Below are 20,718 nucleotides of genomic sequence, written 5' to 3'. Positions count from 1 at the left end.
AATGGACTTAAAAAGCAACAAATATGAATGAGTGAAATTTAATTTTTTAGACAATACTAGAATTTGTTATTATCATCCTTCAATTGAGTATTTAAACATCAAATTACCCGAAAATAAAGAAGAGGCTGCTTTGACCTAGTTTTGGAATACTGCACTTCCATTTTTTTTTAACATGCCGTTGGCTAATATACGACTATAATTGGGTTGGCCTCTGTTAATTTTGCAAACACAAGGGAGATTTCTCCAATTATAATCAAAGAATTGTCCTGTTTACCAAATAAAAGAAAAAATTGTCCTGACTACAATCAGTCTGTCACCACCTAACTGGCTGCTCCAACCATGTCATCAAGACAATAGACCCCATTCTCACCACCGGGCCGCACTTTACCTGGACGCCTCTTAATCCACCCCAATCCACTGCATACATAATTATTATTCCTTCCTTCCTTCTTTCCTTTCTCTGATCCTTTCCTCGCTCGCCAGTCACCACCGCTTTCTCTCTCTCTTCTCAGTTCTCAGTCGCAACCAACAAAAACAAAATGGTAGCCCGTTTCAATCCCCCATCCTTACTTTTAATGCCATTTAATTAACTCCTAATCCATTTTTATTCACTCTAATCCCCTTCCTTCTTCGTTACTCTCCCACTACATAAACACCCATTGTCAATAAACCGCAGCCGGTTAGTTTCTCTAATAATTGTTCACATTTTTGCTGGACAATTTTTACAATGCCGGGGTTAGTATCGGTAAAAACGCCACCGGAAGCTCCGCCTCTAAGAATCATGGTACCCCAGGATAGCAACGGACAGACCCGACCCGTCCCAGAGAGATCCGAACCAGGAAGTGTCAAGACCAACACTCCGGCCCAACGCAGACCTCCCTCCCCCTCCCCCTCTACTTCGCGAGCTAAGCCGTCTCCGGATCGGAGCTCCGGAAAGAAGAAATCGCCGCCGGAAAAGACTGTCATAGACGAGACTTCACTTGATAATCCGGATCTCGGTCCGTTTCTGTTGAAGCTCGCTCGCGACACGATTGCTTCCGGTGAAGGTCCGACCAAGGCCTTGGACTACGCCTTGCGAGCTGCCAAGTCGTTCGAGAAGTGCGCGGTTGGCGGCGAGCCCAGTTTGGATCTGGCCATGAGCTTGCATGTCGTGGCGGCGATCTATTGCAGCTTAGGGAAGTTTGAGGAGGCGATTCCGGTTCTGGAGAGAGCTATTAGAGTTCCGGAGGCCAGTAGAGGTGCAGATCATTCCCTGGCGGCGTTCTCTGGGTATATGCAGCTGGGAGACACGCATTCGATGCTCGGACAACTGGATCGCTCGATTGACTGTTATAAGGAAGGCTTGAAAATTCAAATGGAAGCACTAGGAGAAACGGATCCCAGAGTTGCTGAGACTTGCCGGTAATTTTTTTCTTAAAAGAATTCATGTACCAACTCCTGCTAGTTATTATTGCAATGTGATTACTAATTATGTTGTATTTTATCTGTTGAGTATTATTGCATTCGATCACAGTAAATGTGAAATGCTGAAAGATTATGACAATGTTTTGGGAATTTTATTTTGCTCTGAATCGATGATTGTTGAGAAAATTTAGGAACCTGCCACGGACATTGATTTTTAACCTCTTAGAAAGGAAGTTTTGAAGTTTCTGGGTGTATTTTTTTATTTTTTGCAATTCGGAATATCTGGCATTCTTTGGAGCCAGAGTGGACTAATTTGACTTGATCGCTGAAGAGCAAATTTATTCTCGGCTGACAATTGGAATTTGGTAAGATTGGGTACTGTGTTTTCATCGGTATAAAATAAACCTTGTCCCATTGCTGAACCTTCTAGTTTTAGTACATTTTTGGTGGTTGAGAATATAGCATTTTGGTAATGTTGGATATGAGAGTGTGCTTGTACAAGGACACGTTATTAAAAGAGGTTTGTTTACCTAACTTGAAGTTCCAAAACCATCGTGTCTCTTTTTTTGTCACTCGCAACCGGGAAACTTCGATTGAAAGTAAAAGAAAGAAAAAGAATGTGCACTACCAAAACTTTGAAGAACGGGGATTATGAAATATCTGGAAACAAGGAAAAATATTTTTTCTTCTATGTTCAATCAATAAAACGTGATTAATTGCACCGCTATAAGTTATATACCCTAAATGATATTTCCTTATGGTCAATTATTTGTCATTAATGCACTCTATGTCTTTCCACTAACCCTTACGTGTATAACAATTAACTTTTGTGCATCATAAATAACTTTTGTTTATTTATTTTATTCATGGAGATGAGATATGTTTTGCTGGTGCTATATATTTTCGATTAGCACAGGTATTTAGCTGAGGCCTATGTTCAAGCAATGCAATTCGATGAAGCCGAGAATTTGTGCAAGAAAACCCTTGAAATTCACCGGGTGCACAGTCCACCTGCTTCTCTAGAAGAGGCTGCTGATCGTCGGTTGATGGCTCTCATATGTGAGGCTAAAGGAGATTATGAAGCAGCTCTTGAACATCTTGTACTTGCTAGCATGGCAATGATTGCCAATGGACAAGAAAATGAGGTTGCAGCTATTGATGTTAGCATTGGCAACATCTACTTGTCCCTATCTCGGTTTGATGAGGCTGTCTTCTCCTACCAGAAGGCACTAACTGTCTTCAAGTCATCCAAGGGTGACAACCACCCCTTAGTTGCCTCTGTTTTTGTGAGGCTAGCTGATTTATACTACAAGACTGGGAAATTGCGGGAGTCCAGGTCCTATTGTGAGAATGCTCTTAGAATATATGGAAAACCTGTTCCAGGTACCACTGCAGAAGAGATTGCAAGTGGGATGACAGAAGTTTCTGCCATTTACGAATTATTCAATGAACCTGAGGAAGCACTAAAATTATTGCAGAAGGCAATGAAATTACTGGAGGACAAACCGGGGCAGCAAAGTACAATTGCTGGAATAGAAGCACGGATGGGTGTAATGTTATACATGATTGGACGATATGAAGAAGCTCGGAGCTCTTTTGAGAGTGCTGTAGTAAAACTAAGAGGCAGTGGTGAGAGGAAATCGGCCTTCTTTGGTGTGGTCTTAAACCAAATGGGTTTGGCTTGTGTACAGTTGTTTAGAATTGATGAGGCTGCTGAGTTGTTTGAAGAAGCAAGGGAGATACTTGAACAGGAGGTCGGCCCCTGTCATCAAGATACGCTTGGTGTCTATAGCAATCTTGCAGCAACTTATGATGCTATGGGAAGGTAATATTTTGTTTTCAAGTTTTTGAAAGATATTCTTTTTTATGATGTCTTGTATCAAATTTCTGTTAAAAATGAATCATATTATGCTTGGCGCTATGACCTAGGTTCATATTACTGCCTTTATAGCCAATTGCTCTTGGTACAGGATTATCGAAACAAGGTTGTTTGTTGTTGGGATAGGTGATTAGCTATTGACAATGGGATGACGCTCGGGTTCTGAATTGGGTGGATATAAAATGCTTCTCTATCCAGGATTTGATGTAGGCAGTAGCTATGGGATTTGTCCAATGAAATGAATCACTTTTGCATATGAATTGCTAATTTATAATATACCCAAATTGCAGCATGAGAAAAATTTCTGCTTCTGGAGCTTTATGTGCACTCAGTTCTTCAATTAGACTTGTATAGTGGAAGGCTGATTATACATCTGATGTAAAAGTGCACCCATTCTCTGTAAGATAACTTGTGACCCAATTTAATACTTCAATTCTGAAATTCTGGATTTGGTCTTGTTTCTTTTTGCTTCTGCTTAAAACATCAACTAATCCCTGCCAAGATTTAGGATCATTAAATGCGTAACTGGTGCATTAAGTCATTTGCCAGCTATCCATGTGGATAATTGTAGAATTAGTAACTAGTACTAGAAACTGCTGAACTCCTCCTTGCATCTGTTTGGCCCGAACTTACCTACATTCTGGGTTTTCATCGTAGGGCTTCTCTAATAATTTTTTCTGAAACTTGCAGAGTTGAAGATGCAATTGAGATCCTTGAGTATGTTCTGAAATTGAGAGAAGAGAAACTTGGCACAGCAAATCCTGATTTTGATGATGAAAAGAAGCGGCTAGCTGAGCTTTTGAAAGAAGCAGGCAGGTCCCGAAACAAAAAGGCCAAATCGCTTGAAAATCTGATTGACCCCAACGCTAAAAGGACGAGGAAAGAGACATCGAAGAAATGGTCCCCCTTTGGGTTTAGAAGTTGATAATGCATTTTTTTGCCTCTTCTATTCCGTCTGATATCTCACACATGCCTATCTTGTAACATAGGAATCGTGTATAGAGTTCTTTTATGATTTGGTGAGGCTTCCCTTTTTCTTTTTTTTTATTAACTCCCACCCCCTTGCCCCCCGGCCTCTGAATTGCCACTGGTTTTAATTCTGTTCAGTTTCTTATCTCTTTGGTATGCTGAGCGTGGATGGAAATTTATTTTTAGTTTGGTCTTTTCCATTCTATTTTGCGTCTGTTTATTTTAAATCTGCTAATAACCCTTTTGACTCCGTAAATTTATAGATGTGGCTGGTTCTCTATATATAATTGCACGCCTTATAATGCTATGGACTTTAGATCAAGGCTCTGTAACAAATTTGTACGTGGTTAGGTCCAGTAGGTACGTGTATAGTATGTGGCTTTAGGCTTGAAGAAGTGAAGTCTTTCAGTCGTGATGTGAGTTCCAATTCAATGAAGCTTCCATCTGCATTTCAGTGGCAAAAAGACTCAAAACTTCTCCTTTTAATGCTACAATCATGTATACTCTCAGATTCGTCCACGATGTGGGTGGGTTCATACTGGTTCTTGGTCATTTTAGTTTGGCAAGAGGGACGCCTCACGAATCATACATAAAAACATTTTCAATTGGTCCAAAGGGTAAATGCCTCGGATCTGTAGCAATAGTAACGGGACGCATTTCCATCCCGCGTCAGCATTTAGGAGGAATTGGTAAGCCTCATCCCCACCACCTCTGGAGAGCAATGGGCACGAGAATTGTAAGCCGGACAGGGGTTTTAGTTGCTTGGGCCTCTTTTAACTGCTTATCGGCAGGAGACACTAGGGCCGGAGAAGTTTTAAGCTCTGGATTTCGCAACTGCATGATATTTTCAGCCTTTTCAGGAACAAGTTCCCTGAAAGAGAAAGTCGTGTCAGGGTTTCTCTTTCTGTTTTCGTTTTTAATTTTCTTTTTGTCTTTTAATGCAGGACAAAGGTCAAATTCGTGCATGATTATATACCATCACATGCACCAGTTTTTTCGTAAAGGGAGGCAGGCAGCAAAAGTAAAAGAAGATACCGGCCAGAATCCAGATGCAACCCTCTTTCTCCTTTGCACTTTCCAGGCCTTACCATCCCTCTGCTCGCTTGCCAAAGCCAAACCAGGAAATAACAGCAGCAGATGTGGCTTATGAACGTCAATACAGAGATGATCTATACTTGGTAGTATTACACGTTGCCACGAGTTTCCCAAAGCGCACGAGATTGAGTCGTACGTGCTTTGGCGTGAAGTGAACTGTGAAAGCTTGCATATGTGTCGATGGAGGGGTGGGATGAAACTCAATTCCCAATTTCCCATGTCATATGGTACCATCCTTTTATCCGTGAATAGACGTTTCCTCTTTTCTACAGATACAATAATATCGATGGCGAATAAGAACAGCTGCCTTGAACAGGATGCGCGGTTAAAATTTTCTCTACGACTGCGACGAAGAAGTAATTTTGTCCGTGATTCAAAGCTGCAAATTCGTCCTCGCACTCATTAAAGTCCTCTTTGTACACACACAATACTCCAGGGATGGTACTGAGTTACTGAATCATGGGATTTCCTATCTGCACGCAGATCAGTTCCTGTTCCTCAGATGGTGTGCAGGTTGTTGTGATGGCAACTGCCCAAAAAAAATAAAATCAAGATTAGGATAATGGATTCTTTTCTTATCTTGTTTCTGATTAAAATGACGGTTATTTTTCTTTTTTAATGCCAAAAGAGCCTTGTAAAGGGTATCAGAGTTTTAATGAGACGAGCAGACTGCTCCTTAAAAACACTTGCTCACTTTCTTGTGTGGTTCTCACTTATCAAAAGGATGTTATACACTATGTTAAAGAACAAAAAAAAAAGATCGAAGGGACTAGTTGCTGTGGATGGATGGATGGATCGTGCTGTGTATCTTTGAAGCATATGGATCTATCGGGTTGCATGTCCTGATCAGATATTTGGCAATGGAAGGGAGGGTGACAGGAATTCAACTCAAAATGTATTATTATTATCCATGTTTTTTGCTAAAATTAATGGCCAAGATTTGGCAGTAGCAATAATGAGAGTCCTTTTCAGAATTCAATATCTGGGGACGATGATCAGTTCCTTAACAAGACAAGTATGTCCTCGTACAGGAAAAACAGTTGACAGAAATCTGATTTTATCTACCTTGACATCACTAGGTGAGGTCATGTTTATTAGTAACGTTTAGCGCTAATTACCCACCAACCATGTTTTAGGCTGCTAGCTAGCTAGGAGGGTCCATTCCTAATTATTGAATTAATGGAGCTCCTCCATAATGACCAACGATGAATGTTAACAATGTAGGTAGCCCAAGTTATACATTTATACATAGCTATGTATATATATATATGTGTGTGTATATATAGCTAATTAAGGAGAAGCAAGCAAGAAATGTATGTCTTTCGTCTTACTTTTTCATCACGTTCTAACAATGACCAACCAGTCATACGATCATCTCATCTAGTCCCAGTGCGCAGGCAGCGGCAGCACCACGACGCTCCCCCTCCCTCCTCTTCCTCTATTCCATTTCCACCCAAAGAAGATAGCCAGTAATTAATGACAATGGACGAGAAGAAACTTTTTTCATGCAGGAAAGGAATCATGGATCGTCAACTAACTCACGACTTAATATTATGTAGATTTGGATGGAATTGTTAGCTTCAAATTAGAGGGACAATAGATCAATGGGCGATAGGCAAGATTCGTAGGCAGCAGCGTATGCATGACCTAATTGGTGCAGAGAATATTGGTACGAGTTTTATTGATAGTGTAACAACCAATGAAAAATAACAGCCAAATAAATCTTTACAGGCAAAAGCTGCCTTGCAGTTACCAGTAACAACTACACGAATATGCTCTTTTGAGTATGGGAAGGGAACGCAACAAATTTCTTGCATGTTACTTACATCTCTTCTTTTTTCTTTTTTCTTTTTTTTTTTGGGTTGGGGGGGTAAAGCTTAGTTGCATGCCCACTACCCCCGGGTGTGGGTAGATGGCTCGGACCTTGAAGGCAGTGCCACAATGTGTATCATCTCTCTCTCTCTCGCTCATCATTTATCTCTCTAAAGTTTCCATGTGTGATTCGGAGTATCACTAACCGATACATGTCATACCCCTCTGTGTGTGTGTGTGTGTGTGTGTATAAGTGTATTGCCTGCTGCTTTTGTGATAAAATTTCATTCATTCATTCCCATTTCGATTTTCGATTTTCGATTTTCGCCGCCTATATATTTACTTACCACATACCACCTCCAGCTTGCCCCATTTCTATCTTTTGCTCATAAGGATCATCCCTTCTCCCTCCCTCTCTCTCTCTCTCACACACACACGCTCACACACTTTCCACCATTCTTTTTCTTCGCTGTGTCTTGGTGGTTTCTGCTTAGCAGTCATGGTTTCCGGTGATATTGCTCGCACTGTGGTTGGTATTATAGGTAATTTCTTCGCTGCTAATTAATAATTACTAGTGTAAGTTTCTTTGTTGATGGCCATAGCCAAATTAATTTTAGATTCTTTCCTGTTTGTTTCTGTATATGTGTATGTATGCACATGCAACCGTACATGGCAACTAGCCGTACTTTTTTATCACATGCAAAAAAATTTCCCCCTTCAGGCAACTAATTATCTGAGTTTGATTCTTCCATCTCTTTCAGGAAACGTCATTGCACTCATCTTGTTCTTATCACCGGTGTAAGCAAAGCTCCATCCATTCCGCAAACTTCTTAGTGGAACGCTTCTTCTTCTTCTTTTTTGTTTTTTGGGTTGGGGGTTTTGTGGGGGTGGGGTTTATCATAATTAGTAGAGTATATTTTTCTCTTTTCCTGGTAAAAGAAAACAATAGGTTTAATCCCATCTCGACGATCTGCCGCCGAACTTCTGGTTCTCCCCCCGCCGAATAATTGATTTTTGGATTCAACTCTGTTTATTGAAATGCGGAAGCTAGACACTAAATGGAGTACTAAATAATAGTACCAGCAGTAATAATATTTATCCTTGTTTATTTTCCAGTTCCACTACTAAAATGTCTTTGTCAAGTTCAAAATACACAAGGAATTGCTTGTTTCTTCCGATCCATTTCTCTATCTCTCTCTCTCTCTCTCTCTCTCTCTCTATATATATATATATATATTCTCTATCATAAAACCCACGTTCCAAGGATTGAGTTAATGAACTTGGTTTTGATGATCAGGCCAACGTTTGTCCGGATATGCAAGAAGAAATCAGTGGAGCAGTACTCGGCAGTGCCGTACCTAGCAACATTTATCAACTGCGCTTTATGGGTGTTGTACGGGCTGCCCATGGTGCACCCAAACAGCACCCTAGTGGTCACCATTAACGGCACCGGATTTGTGATCGAGGTGGTGTTCTTGCTTCTCTTCATCGCCTACTCCGACCCGAAGAAGAGGCTCAAGGTGGTGGTGATAGTGGTGGTGGAGTCCTTGTCCGTGGCGGTTCTGGCCCTCCTCGTTCTTACTTTGGCCCATACTACCAAGCTCCGGTCTGCAATTGTGGGCAGTATTTGCATGGCCGGCAACATCATGATGTATGCTTCTCCATTAGCCGTCATGGTTCGTCATTCTACATCCATCCATCTCCTGCTGCTTGCACTTTAATTTGCATTCTCATTATTATTAGTATTATTTTTTTAGTTTAATTAGGATCATCATACCTTCCGGTATTACTTACATTATCCTTGTCTATGGTGATTCATTTTTGTAGTACGTTAATCCAACACAAACATCTCCTTTTTGGGGAGACAAAATTGACGTCCTCTAGCTTGATGAACTCTCTTTAATATGCCAATTTCTGAAAACTTAAAATGGGGCCTGGCTAATCTTTGTTTTGGACAGGACAGTTTTTTTTTTTAAAAAAGAAATCTGTATTTTGATACTTATACTGAATTTTTTGGACCCTGAGAGCGAACCTGACCCTAAATCCTACTGTAACTTACTTGATCAAAAGACTTCTCACTCACAAGAATTGAAACGTCAACTTTTGCTATGCAATCAATCGTATTTGGGAAGTACTGTACTTCAACTTGATCATAGTTGTTATTCTTTTGGTTCTGCAGAAACTGGTGATCACCACAAAGAGCGTGGAGTTCATGCCTTTTTTCCTGTCTCTGGCTTCATTCGCCAATGGGATTAGCTGGACGGCATATGCCCTCATCCGTTTTGATCCCTTCATTGCAGTATTTACTTCTTTTAACTCTCTTGAATTGTGTGCATGTTCTTCAACTACTAATGCTAGTCCATTTGCCTGCCAAATTCCATTAGGGGGGCTGTAGGTATAAAGCAAAATTTGTAAGATCTGCCTTAGTCTGTGCATGTTTTGCATTATGGTACAACTTCAATTTACTCCGCCGCCTATTTCCGGCCTAGAGGGGGGAAAAAATTTTTTTAAAAAAATAAATAAAAATAAAAAAGAAGAAAGAAAAGCGAATTAATAATCATGGGCCGTTAACTGTCTTCTTTTTAAGTAGTTGCCTTTTTGAAAATGTCAGGCTCCTAATGGGATGGGATCACTACTTGGGCTGGCCCAGTTAATACTCTACGCAACCTTCTACAAATCAACAAAGAGACAGCTTGCTGAAAGGAAAGCTAAAGGAGAAGTGGGCTTGACAGAGAAGGCCGCTAATGGACACACCAAAAGTACAACCATTGTTGCTATTGATGGTTCACGTCCTTCTGAGTCTGAGGCTCTAGATGTTTGACAAAGAGACGCATTAGGAGGAGAATCTCCAGAATGGCACGAGTCAACTCAAATAACACAGCAGACTTCCCAGCCCAGCTTAGGAAACGCAGACGGACGCATTGGGTGGCCGTTCCCTTGCCTAGCATTAGCACAGTTGGCTGACTTCCACCGTCCTCCTCCGCTTCAACGTCTGTTCTCAGTTTCTCAGACCACACTTCTTTTTGATTTTGATCTGAGCAATTCACACTTGGTCATGCATTACTTCCAAAACATGCTCCCAAAGTCTCTTCGCTTGTTTTTTATTTTTATTTTTTTTCGTTCTCTTCTTTGGAGGAGGCGTGGTTCTAGGCTTATTTTCAAGTTTTTGAGGGAGGACTTTGTTCAAACTTGGCTTCTGCTTGGATGTGACTTGTTCAAACATTCTGCTTCCGCATAAAAAATGGGTTCTTCACTTTTTATTAGTAGTAGTATTTAACTAGCGATTTCTCCATCTTATCATAATTTCCACCTGCTACGAGAAAGTCTATCCAATAGGTGGGGTGTTTGTGTTTCCGTTCACAATGACATTCCAAATTTCCAAATCAATCAGCTGTAATCTGTATGTACAGGTAATAAACAAGAAGACAAAATATTCTCCTAATGGGAAAATTTCTTATTATCTACGAGATGCTAGCATGGCAACACCAAGATTTACACTTGCACTTAAAAAAAAAAAAAAAGAAATATATCCTACCACTGGAAAGAATTTCTAGGAGCTTTACCTATGTTACACCTAAGCAATCCTCTGCACTATGCCGAGCTCTCGCAGGAACTCCCGAGTAGGGGCATTAGGTCATGAACCACGAGTCTGATTAAATTGCTGGCTGCTGATATCGAAACATCAGCACACTCCTGCAGGTCAGCATCGCATGCTATAAGAACCCACTCGTTATCGTCATCTAGATACTTGATTTCAAAAGTTCCGAGCTCCAGCTTCAGCCTCTTGGCGATTTCCTCCTTTAACCTGTCAATACCAGAATCCAAAGGGAGACGAAATCTAATGATATCTTCCCTATATGTTGCTTTTATCGTAATGGTTTTCAACTCAAGCTTAGCTGAAAAACCTGGCATTCTTTCAGTGGCAACTGCTGTGGATTCTTTAGGGATTGCATCAGAACATGGCGGATCGTTCCAACTGTACTCTGGCACGCGTTCATCAAACAGGGCCTCAGCAGCTGAACAGAGCTTTTGTAGATCATGTGAACTTCCTGCATCCTCAATTAGCATCCCTCCAAATGGCTCTTGGGGTTCTACACTCACAAAAGCATCTGCTGAGAAGCCAGCAGACAAATTGATTTCACCCATTGGTTGACATGTAAATCCCACTGAGCCCCCTACTCTCATGTTCTGTTCAAGTGATGGTGAAACCACCAGTTCATTAAGAGGGGAGGAGCCATTTCTGATGCAGGGGCTACCTTGGCACGAGCCATGTGAAGTAGGAGTCCCTGCGCTTTCCTCCCTTGACCCACCTCCAATTTTGGACCTGTGTGAGCCTTCACCTGGCAGAAACCCATCTTCTCCTATTCTGCCACCTGGCAATTCATTTGAGGTTTCTGCCTTCTCATCATGCTCGAATCCATTAGGCAGAGAAGATTCATTCTTATCCCCAGGAAAATCATGAGATGGTGCAGACCCAGGATGGCCTAGTTGATGAGGTTCGCTCGAACTGGATGGCCGACAAGCGGAACCAACTGCAACAGGAAGTGATGATGTAGCCAAAGAAGTCAAAGTAAATGCACCTTCAGCACCTTGTACAGATTCAATCACACGCTTAAGCTTTGAAAGAGAGCGATTTACTTTGTTTATCTTGCGAGATGGCCACCTAGAAATGCCATGCTGCCTACATATGCGCTTCATTGTAGTGGGGCACACTGCAAAAAGTTAATATTGATGTCAGCAATTCATTTTTAAGCAGCAAATTTAATTCAGCTTCCTGCAGGAACTCAAAGTGTCAGGAAAAAACGTTCGTGGAAGAGGGAAGAAATTTCTACTGGGCACTGTGGGCAACAGAAAGTTAAGACTGAATTAACTTACCACCAAGACTCTTTGCTGCATCCTTAAGACTACCAGCAAAATATTGTTGCAGAACGTCTAAGCTAATTGTTTTCTCTGCCTTCCCACGTTTCCTCTCTGTTTTCTTGCCCGTGTCTTTATTCTCAGCAATAGACACAGCATTCTGGACTCGAGCTGCACCACTCCCATGTGCCACATCATTTGCACAATTGTCACCCAATGTTGGTCGCTGCAATTCGATGGAATCAAGCTGCAGCATCTCTGGAACAGTTAAGGCGGTAGATGTTGTTGCAGGTTTTGATGCTTGAAATAGTTTAGGTCTTGAATCAAGCTTCTCACCCACCAATGATTTAACAATGTCAACGGATCTCCAATCCTGTTGAAGTTCATTTCCAGAAGCAATTCTAAGACTCCCTAGATGCTGTTTCATTGTCACTAAGAGTGAATCCAACAAAGCCCTTTGCCCTGTATGGTCTCTGATGCTAGGTGGCAGAAAAAACTCTAGGACATAATCATCATCTCCAGTGTGAGTGCTTCGTAAGCAGATAGCAAAGCAACTATTTAAACCAAACATGCGTGCGTAATGCACCAAAGGGTACTCAGTTTTGCAAAATAGAGTGACATCTTCGCAAAAGCACAGGTTGTGGGAAGCAAATGCCCTCCCAGCAACACCCTGCCCCTTCTGCAAGTGGTGCTCGGCACAGGCCTCACGGAAACCCCATATATGAGCATCCACCACATAAAATGCTACGTCAGTCGTCGACATGCAGATTTGTCCCATGCAACTTCCATCAAAACTACTGCAGGTCTTCCTTAAACCCCCACCATTTGCTAGGACACTCCGATGCCTGCACGGAACCCATGTCTGAGCTAAAGGTAATTTGTGAGTCTCACATATCTCCGTTAGTATCCCCAATATTTCAGTCAGCGCATTTTGCCGATCCTCATTGCATACCTGGTTTAAAAGATTACTGACTAGGTATTTGTCAACAAACCAAAAAGTAATTACTGGTTCTAAGATCTTCAACTTTACAGATGCTCTTACCTGTATGATTGGTTGATCCAGTACCTCCGAACTTTTCAAGTTAACAGCCTGCAGAAAAAATGAAAGTGTTTACCATACGAACCTCAAAACACCAATGACATGACCAATACAGAGTCTGTAGCTGTAGTAACCTTAACCCTGGGCCAAATGAACAAGAATTCAACTCTCTAGACAGCTAAAGAAAAGGTTTATGGCCATGTTAGTGAAAGCAGAACAGCTAGAAGTGACAAAATACTTTGGAGAATGAGATGAAGTCACAGATCATGGAGAAATGTCCAATTAGAAGCAGAAAATTCCAGCAACAGCTTTTGAGAGGTAATTCAACTCAAGCAAGATCATGTTAGTTCATTTTTGGGACATAAAGTCTGGACGTATCATAATCAAAACATAATTATATTGTCAGAAATACCACATATCTTGAATCACAAAGCATAACAATAGTTATCTCAAACATCCAAACAAGAGATTTATTTGAATTAACACTTCAGTAGTTAATGAACAAAATGCATCTCAAAGAATATGTTGCAGGAGGAGCACAGAGGATCTCTGCATGCAACATCAACCTATTACTTGCCAGCACCATATTAATAACTATCATACAGGAATGCTCTGCAAATGGTTCACAAAAGTAACCAAGCACTAGGTTTGAGAAATAATGAAGCAGGGCTTATCCAAAGCAAAATGACATTTTCACCCAACATAAAACAACCAAAACTGTGGTCAATAAGTCTGACTGGGCTAGATCAACAGAACAAATTACAAATTTGAAAAATTAATAACTAAGCAGACAAGTGACTGAAAACAAGTTTTTTAAAACATTCTGTGCTCGGTAATGAACGAATACTGAGATGCTTTATATCTGAGTTTGGGAGGTTTGCAGAACCAACCTCAAGTGCTTTGCATACTTTATCAACCTCAGGAGCATAATTAATCTTCTGGGAGGTCATTATGAGCTCGAGTACACCAACACAGTTTTGACCAGAAGGCTCAAATACTGGCAGGGCCAAAGTCCCTCGAACATTATAATGAAGAGCATGGTCAAGGCGTGTATACTCTTTGCTTGAATAATACTGCACATTTGGGGTCCATTCTGGCAATTTTTGCCGGAATACGCGACCAGGCAATCCAAGATCTCCATCAGTCTCCCCGTCAACTGAAAACATATACATTGCAGAGACCATCCTATACTGGTAAAGCCCATTAGTCTTCGGGTCAAGAACAAATGGCTGTCCTGAAGTTGTGAGTACACAGCGACCACCATTCTTCACAGGCACCCAGACCTGCGCCAAGACATGCTGTTCAGTCGAATCTTTGAGGAATCTGAGAGCCTGCGTCATTTTCTCCTTTATTGTACAATAACCATCTGGATAATCCAATGGAGTCAATTCCAAAGTTGATGAAGGCGGCTTTCTTTTATCAGCATTCCCGCATATGTTTTCTGTTATCAAATCAGTATTACCTGTGTCCATTTACTATACCCAAATCAAATCTTTCACAAAAGATACTGTTCCAAAAGACTGGAACCAATAAATCAATGACGCCAACATTCTCAACAACACAAAGGCTTCTACCACATCAATTTCCAAAGAATATTGTTAAAGATTTTGAACCACTCCCGTCAGTGCCAATTGGCTTTTAAGTTGGAAACACGATTCTTTCACAAAAGGACCAACATCCAATCATAGATATGAGTGCCATTGGAAGAAATAAAAATGCAGAAACAAAGGACGAGGAAACAGAAAGGGTCCAGCCTCACTCACAATCACAAGCACGGTTTACCCAGAGAACAGCTCAAAATTGTCGAAAATGTCTGATTTTTTTTTTCTTAATTTCCCTATTAAATGTTTATTCAGAAGAAGTAATAGCTTAACTAAAATGTAACTAAATTTATCTGAAAACACGTCAAAAAACTTCATGGACTTGGATACCCTATAAAAGCGATCACTTTCTCCATCTAGCTCAAACAGGAGAAGAAAAAGGAAAAAGACAACGCTTTTCTTTCTCCCTTCGTTTCAGTGCTAAAACAAATCAGGGGGATGGGAAGAAAAGTAGTGAAATTGAAGCAGAGTCATGGGAACCCAGGAGACATATCAGCTTGGACAACTGAAAATTAAACCAGTATATATACTACACACAGGTAACAATCAAGAGCTGAGAAGTGAAGCTTACAAGGGAGGATTTTGGAGAAGTCAGAAAGGGGAGCTGTATTCACGGGTGCTTTATCCTCATTATTATTACTGCCATCTGAAAAGGCCCAGAGGGGAGAAGAAGGGTGGTCGGAAGTGGAGAGTAGAAACGGGGAAGCAGAGGAGGAAGCGACAGCTGAGAAGAAGTTATCAAAGGACCAGCAAGCATCAAAATCGAGATCAAGATCCATGATTAAAGAATCTCTGTCGGGCGGCTGAGCAGGGGAAGTCAAAAGCCCCTCCGACTTCTTGTGCCGGGCAATATTCTTATCTGGTTCTTCTGGCTCACCCATTTCTCCTTTTTTGTCCTTTAACTTAAATGTTCTTTTTTGTTTCTTCCCGGGCGATTACAGGCAGAGAAGGGAAGGGGAAGGGGAAGGGGAAGGGGAAGGAGAGAGAGGGACGGAGAGGAAGTGGGAAGATGGGATGAGGAGAAGTGACGGTAAAATTGGGAGGGAGGTGTTGTGGTGACCGGGGTTGTAGTAGGAGTGACCGGGGTTGAGTCCATTTGGAATATTGGAATCCAATACTAAAACAAAACAGTTGTGTATTTGCCTATATGGTGTGGGGGACTACTGGCAATTTGTGAATAAAATAGTAGTGATCCCTCCCTGGCTTCCTGTTGTGCAAAATGCAAATGCTGGGGGGTGTTGGAAGAAAGAATTTTGTCCCGAGAAGACTTGAAATCAATCGTCAAGGATGAATGAAGGAAGATGGTGGTATTATTCTTGGATTGACATTCACATATATATATATATATATATAATCAAAAAAAGAAGAAAAAATCAACCAAAACTTCTGCTACTACTACTACTGTTTCTCAGATTTTTTTTTTTTTTTTTAAACAAAGGAGGTGAAGATTTGTTGTTTTGGACTTTGTTGTATACAGCGTCAGTTGGGATCCCCTATGTCACTATTCGGTGTCAAATTCAGTGTCAATCTCACTTATCACGTGATGATAGAAGAAATTTAAATAAATAGCGCATGATAAATTAAATAAACAGAACACTTGACATAAATATAGAAGTGGCACTGAGGATCCTGTGTGACGCAGTGCAGCGTAGCCACATTCGAACCGTCATCGTCCTCTTTTTTTTTGTTTTTTTGTTATCAATGAATGGGTTGGTTTTCTTGCTTGGAGTATTATGGAAGTGGAAGCACAGTGGTTGGTTACTGGTTAGGAGGCGGATTGTTCAATTTCGGAAGAAGTAAAAACTGTTTTGCGCAGAAAAATTCGACCATCATGTTGAAATGCTTTTACTTTATTCTTGGTTTGACTTTTTTTGATAAAAGAATTTGCCTCTTTCCAATTTGAGTTCGGATTCTCATTATTCTTTGGGAGTTCTATCCTGACCTTTAAAATTATACTGCTGCTACTGCCATCTCATGGACTTTCACTATTGTAAAAATATGTTGGTCTGATGGAGACGCTCCACAGTATAAAGGGTAATAGAGAGATAAAAAATACAAGGGCGGTTTCTGAATTCTGAGAAGAATCCTTCCTGTTCTTCTGGCAGGTTAGATTTTGCGTCACGGGCACCTTCCTTTTGTTCTTTACTGTTAAAAATCTGACTGATTTTACTGCATGGGATGAAGTGGGCGGGAAAAAAAATGTGTAGTTATCTGGATGATTCATGAACCTCTTCTTGTCTGCGTCTCTCTTAAATATATATATTTATTACTCCACTTAGTTTTATATCAAAATCTGCTTTTAGCTGTCCTTTAGTGGCCAGCGCTAATGCTTTTTTTTTTTTTTTGGCAATAGCAGATAATTGTCAGTCTTAGGCAGCCAATTAAGCCTTCATTAGTTGGATCTGCGCTGTCATGTAGTTTAACTATCTGCAATGCCCAATAAAAACTTTTTCTATTAAACAAACTATCTGAATTTTCTAGTGCTCTGTCCAAAAAAATAAAAAATAACAAAAAAAGCTTCTTTTCTTTTTCTTTCTAAAAAGAAAGAAAAACAAAGAGTACTAGTGGAGTAATTATTTTCGTCGTCCGAAAAGGCCAAATGATAGCTGCAAAGAGTTGGCATCCGGAGAGCATACCGCTACTTTATCATCAATAATAAATCGGCAGGCAGAAGAAACACAAAACTTACGGACTTTTACATACCGTAAAACAAAAAAAAAAAAAAAAAAGGGGGAGCAGGATTTAAGCGTGCAAAAATATCGGCTTGAAGAAGGCGAAGCCCCAATTCATTTCTGGACACAAATACAAACGGGGGGCGCTGGAGCTTTGTGGTCCAACTCAATTTGTAATTGACTACCGCTCGACGTTGGTGGAGATCTGACCGTTCCTTGGTTTCGTCCTTGGGTTTACTTTATGCCACTACTAACTACTACTGCTGACATCATCAGTGTTTCCTTTCCGGCATTTGCTTGGTAAAAAATATACGGTTTGTTTGGATACCTCAATTATCCCAAATAATATTTCGCTTGCATCATAGACACATTTTCCAACCCACATTTTTATATTTTCAACCACCTTTTTATCTCACATACATCACATCACAAAAAGTGCTACAGTAATTATTTCAAATAATATTTCAAATAATACACTATCCAAACAAGAAGACTACTAAATAAATAGTACTTCTGCTGTCACTAAAATGTTTTGTTGCCGGTATATATATATATATATATATACCGGCAATGAAGAAGCAATAATATAATCTTGGATTGGCATCCAGCTGCCAACCCGTCACATGTTATTAGATATTAGATTATTCATTCTGTAATTGGGTGCATATTCCAGCATCATCTGGTTAGTAAAAAAAAAAAAAAAAAAAAAAAACATGAAGAAGAGTAATTAACGGTGAGCCTTAAAAAAAATAGAAAAAAAAGGATTGATTTTCTTGCAATGGTTGACCTCAATTTCATATACACATACTACAAGTAACCAGGCCGTGTGCAAATGTAGCCCAGACACAAATATAAAATTCTAACTAAAATTCATCACATCATAATTTGCTTTCAAATTAAAAATAATTATGATTACCAAAAAACGAGTCCAAAAAATAAATAGCTTGTTTTCAGTGAAATTTTCCAAAAGTTTATTCCAACTCACTTATTGTGATGTCGTAGAGATTTATCTTACTGTATTGTATAGACAGTATCTTTCTGTATTGTATAGAAAAACAACAACAAATGATTCAAAAATCAAATACACGAGAACTGAGAAATGCAAAACTAATTCAATGTTACACACAAATGATACATGCTTCATAAAGCTCAAGTATCATGCTATTATAATTATAAATACATAAAATTTAACCACTATTTCTTTCCCAAACAAGACGTCATCATGTAAAAACTTTCATCTTACAAATTTACAACAAAACTTGCAAGATATTCAAACGGAAGGCTTTTCAATGCATGAAAATGGTACAAAAATTCAGTATCAAAGAATTACTAAAAAAGTGCAAGATTCAATTATACATTAAAGAGGAACTATAACATCATAATTGCAAAATACAAATTTTGCGTTTAGGTTTTTTTTTTTAAAAAAAAAACCTCACGAAAAGAAAATCAACTTGCAGAACCAAAATAATCAAAGGTTAATGAATATCAATGAGATCAAACTAAACTTTAAAAAAATACACCATGGTAACATAATAAAGAGGCAAAAAAAATTATAAAGGCAAAATAAAATATAGTTAACAGAAAAAAAAACTTAAATCCATATATTGGCAGCATGAAATGGGAAAAAAATAGGAATAAAAAATATGAAACATACCAGAGAGAAGAGTAGCAGTAGTAAAAGATCTATTGCCTATATTTCTCTTAAAAAATATATAGAGATGATTATGAATCGTGATTTTGGAACAAAAGAAGAAAAGAATCATCCATTCTCGTATAAGAAAAAAATACATTTAGTTTAACTCTAGAGGAAAAAGGAAAAGATGCATCGATTGAGTGGAAGGAGGAAATGCAGAGAAAAATTAGGATGAAGGGAAAAAAGAAGGGGAAAGGCAAAATACTGGATTAAAGAGTTAAAATTGATTGAGGAAAAAAATGAAAGTATAAATCAGTTGATCAGTTAACAATAATCACCTAAAAATTAGTAAAAAATAATCCTAGTATAATTAATTATAAAGAAAAATTTGAAGGGGAAAAAGGAAAGATGAAAAAAAAAAAGATGAGGGTTGCAACTAGAGGTAGGAAAAAGAAGAAGAGAAAAATTAGGAGGAGTGATGTTTATGATTTTTACTGATCAAATAAAACAGTGGAACAAAAACTCAACTAAAAACTAAAACTGTCACTTGTAAAAAATATAGACAATACGGGTCCGTTTGTTTCGGGTGAAAATGTTTTCCAGGAAAATATTTTCCTAATTTCCCGTGTTTGGTTGCACAAAAATTACTGAAAACATTTTCCTATGTAAAATATTTTCACTCATCTTATGGAAAACAACTTCCCTTCCCAACTTCCTGAAGTTGTTTTCCGAAATGCATGCATATTGCCTGTAGTATGTTCCAAACTTACTGAAATCATCTTGCAGTATGTTCTTTTTTTTTTTTTAGTGTAAACAGGAAGACTCGAACCCAAGACCTCTTTCTTACACTCCCTCCCCCGTACCACCCAACCCTCCCCCTAGTATATTCAAAATAAAAAAAAACCTCATCCTGCTCATCCTATGCTAGTAATTAATTATGTATAATAGGGACATTCTTTTTTAGAGGAACTTTCAGCAGTGAGAGTGCAAGATATATGTCACAATAAACATTGCATGTGATTGATATTTGACACTAAATGGCCAGCAATTTATTTATTTGCTTAAGGAGATATTTTTTATTCATATATACATTTCTCCAAGATTTTTTAAAGTTAAACAATGAGATAAATTTTCTTATTTTGCATGGGAAGAAGTATGTAGTTATAATGTGTAGAAAGTAAAGATAGAGATAAAAGTGAAAATATTTCAAAAGTTAAACAAACACCAGAAAAATGAAGTAAGAAAATATTTTCAATAAGCTAACCAAACACCTGAAAATGATGAAAGGGAAATGATTTTCATGGAAAATTACTTCCACGGAAAATATTTTCCCAAAGAAAACATTTTACTTCCAACCAAACAGACCCTACATGTGTCAAAAAGATGGGTTGCTATTAAATTGACCTTTTTCTGATATACAAGGAAGATAGAAATCTATATCAACACATCATTTTCTTGCAATTTATGCCTCTCTCCTTTTTTTTTTCTTTTTATCTTTTTCCAAGAGAGACCTTAAACTTTACAAAAAAGTAAGAAGAAAATTGAAAATTAAGGAGTCGAATTACGAACTTCAAAATCACCTGTTTAATATCCGTATCACTAAGTCTATAGTCTTGGGAACAAGGGCTAATTTCAGAATCATCATCATGTACTCCTGAACTTTGAGAAAAAATAAAGAAAAATGTGTGTTATATCGCAATAAAGATTGTAAAAAAGAGGTAAAGTTTATAATAATATACATATTTCTCTTTTTTAAT

At 39.0% G+C, this 20,718-nt stretch overlaps 3 protein-coding genes across 4 annotated transcripts; 2 read left to right on the top strand and 1 right to left on the bottom strand.

The window, feature by feature from the left end:
- Positions 1-425: 425 nt before the first annotated feature.
- Positions 426-4,455, top strand: LOC113779361 (protein KINESIN LIGHT CHAIN-RELATED 1). The gene is made up of 3 exons (XM_027324927.1): positions 426-1,401; positions 2,321-3,229; positions 3,974-4,455. Exons 1-3 carry the CDS (start codon positions 728-730, stop codon positions 4,206-4,208), a joined length of 1,818 nt encoding a protein of 605 aa, XP_027180728.1. The 5' UTR covers positions 426-727; the 3' UTR covers positions 4,209-4,455.
- A 3,203-nt stretch (positions 4,456-7,658) lies between these two features.
- On the top strand, positions 7,659-9,980 carry LOC113780916 (bidirectional sugar transporter SWEET7). Its single transcript, XM_027326700.1, has 5 exons — positions 7,659-7,701; positions 7,921-7,957; positions 8,457-8,835; positions 9,339-9,458; positions 9,771-9,980. Exons 1-5 carry the CDS (start codon positions 7,659-7,661, stop codon positions 9,978-9,980), a joined length of 789 nt encoding a protein of 262 aa, XP_027182501.1.
- Positions 9,981-10,485: 505 nt separating this feature from the next.
- Positions 10,486-15,740, bottom strand: LOC113779767 (protein NLP6-like). Of its 2 annotated transcripts, XM_027325480.1 has the most exons (6): positions 15,228-15,740; positions 13,946-14,517; positions 13,059-13,106; positions 12,035-12,968; positions 11,065-11,871; positions 10,877-10,964 (listed from the first exon to the last, which is right to left on the bottom strand). In XM_027325480.1, exons 1-6 carry the CDS (start codon positions 15,535-15,537, stop codon positions 10,960-10,962), a joined length of 2,676 nt encoding a protein of 891 aa, XP_027181281.1. In that variant the 5' UTR covers positions 15,538-15,740; the 3' UTR covers positions 10,877-10,959. The 2 variants fall into 2 exon arrangements, with proteins under 2 accessions (XP_027181280.1, XP_027181281.1); XM_027325479.1 differs by having other exon boundaries at positions 10,486-11,871.
- Between the last annotated feature and the right edge of the window lie 4,978 nt (positions 15,741-20,718).

The sequence above is a fragment of the Coffea eugenioides genome, chromosome 8 (genome assembly GCF_003713205.1).
Source record: "Coffea eugenioides isolate CCC68of chromosome 8, Ceug_1.0, whole genome shotgun sequence".
Taxonomy (NCBI): Eukaryota; Viridiplantae; Streptophyta; class Magnoliopsida; order Gentianales; family Rubiaceae; genus Coffea; species Coffea eugenioides.
Note: the sequence above shows the minus strand (reverse complement) of the source record. Positions and strands in the feature narration are given on the sequence as shown.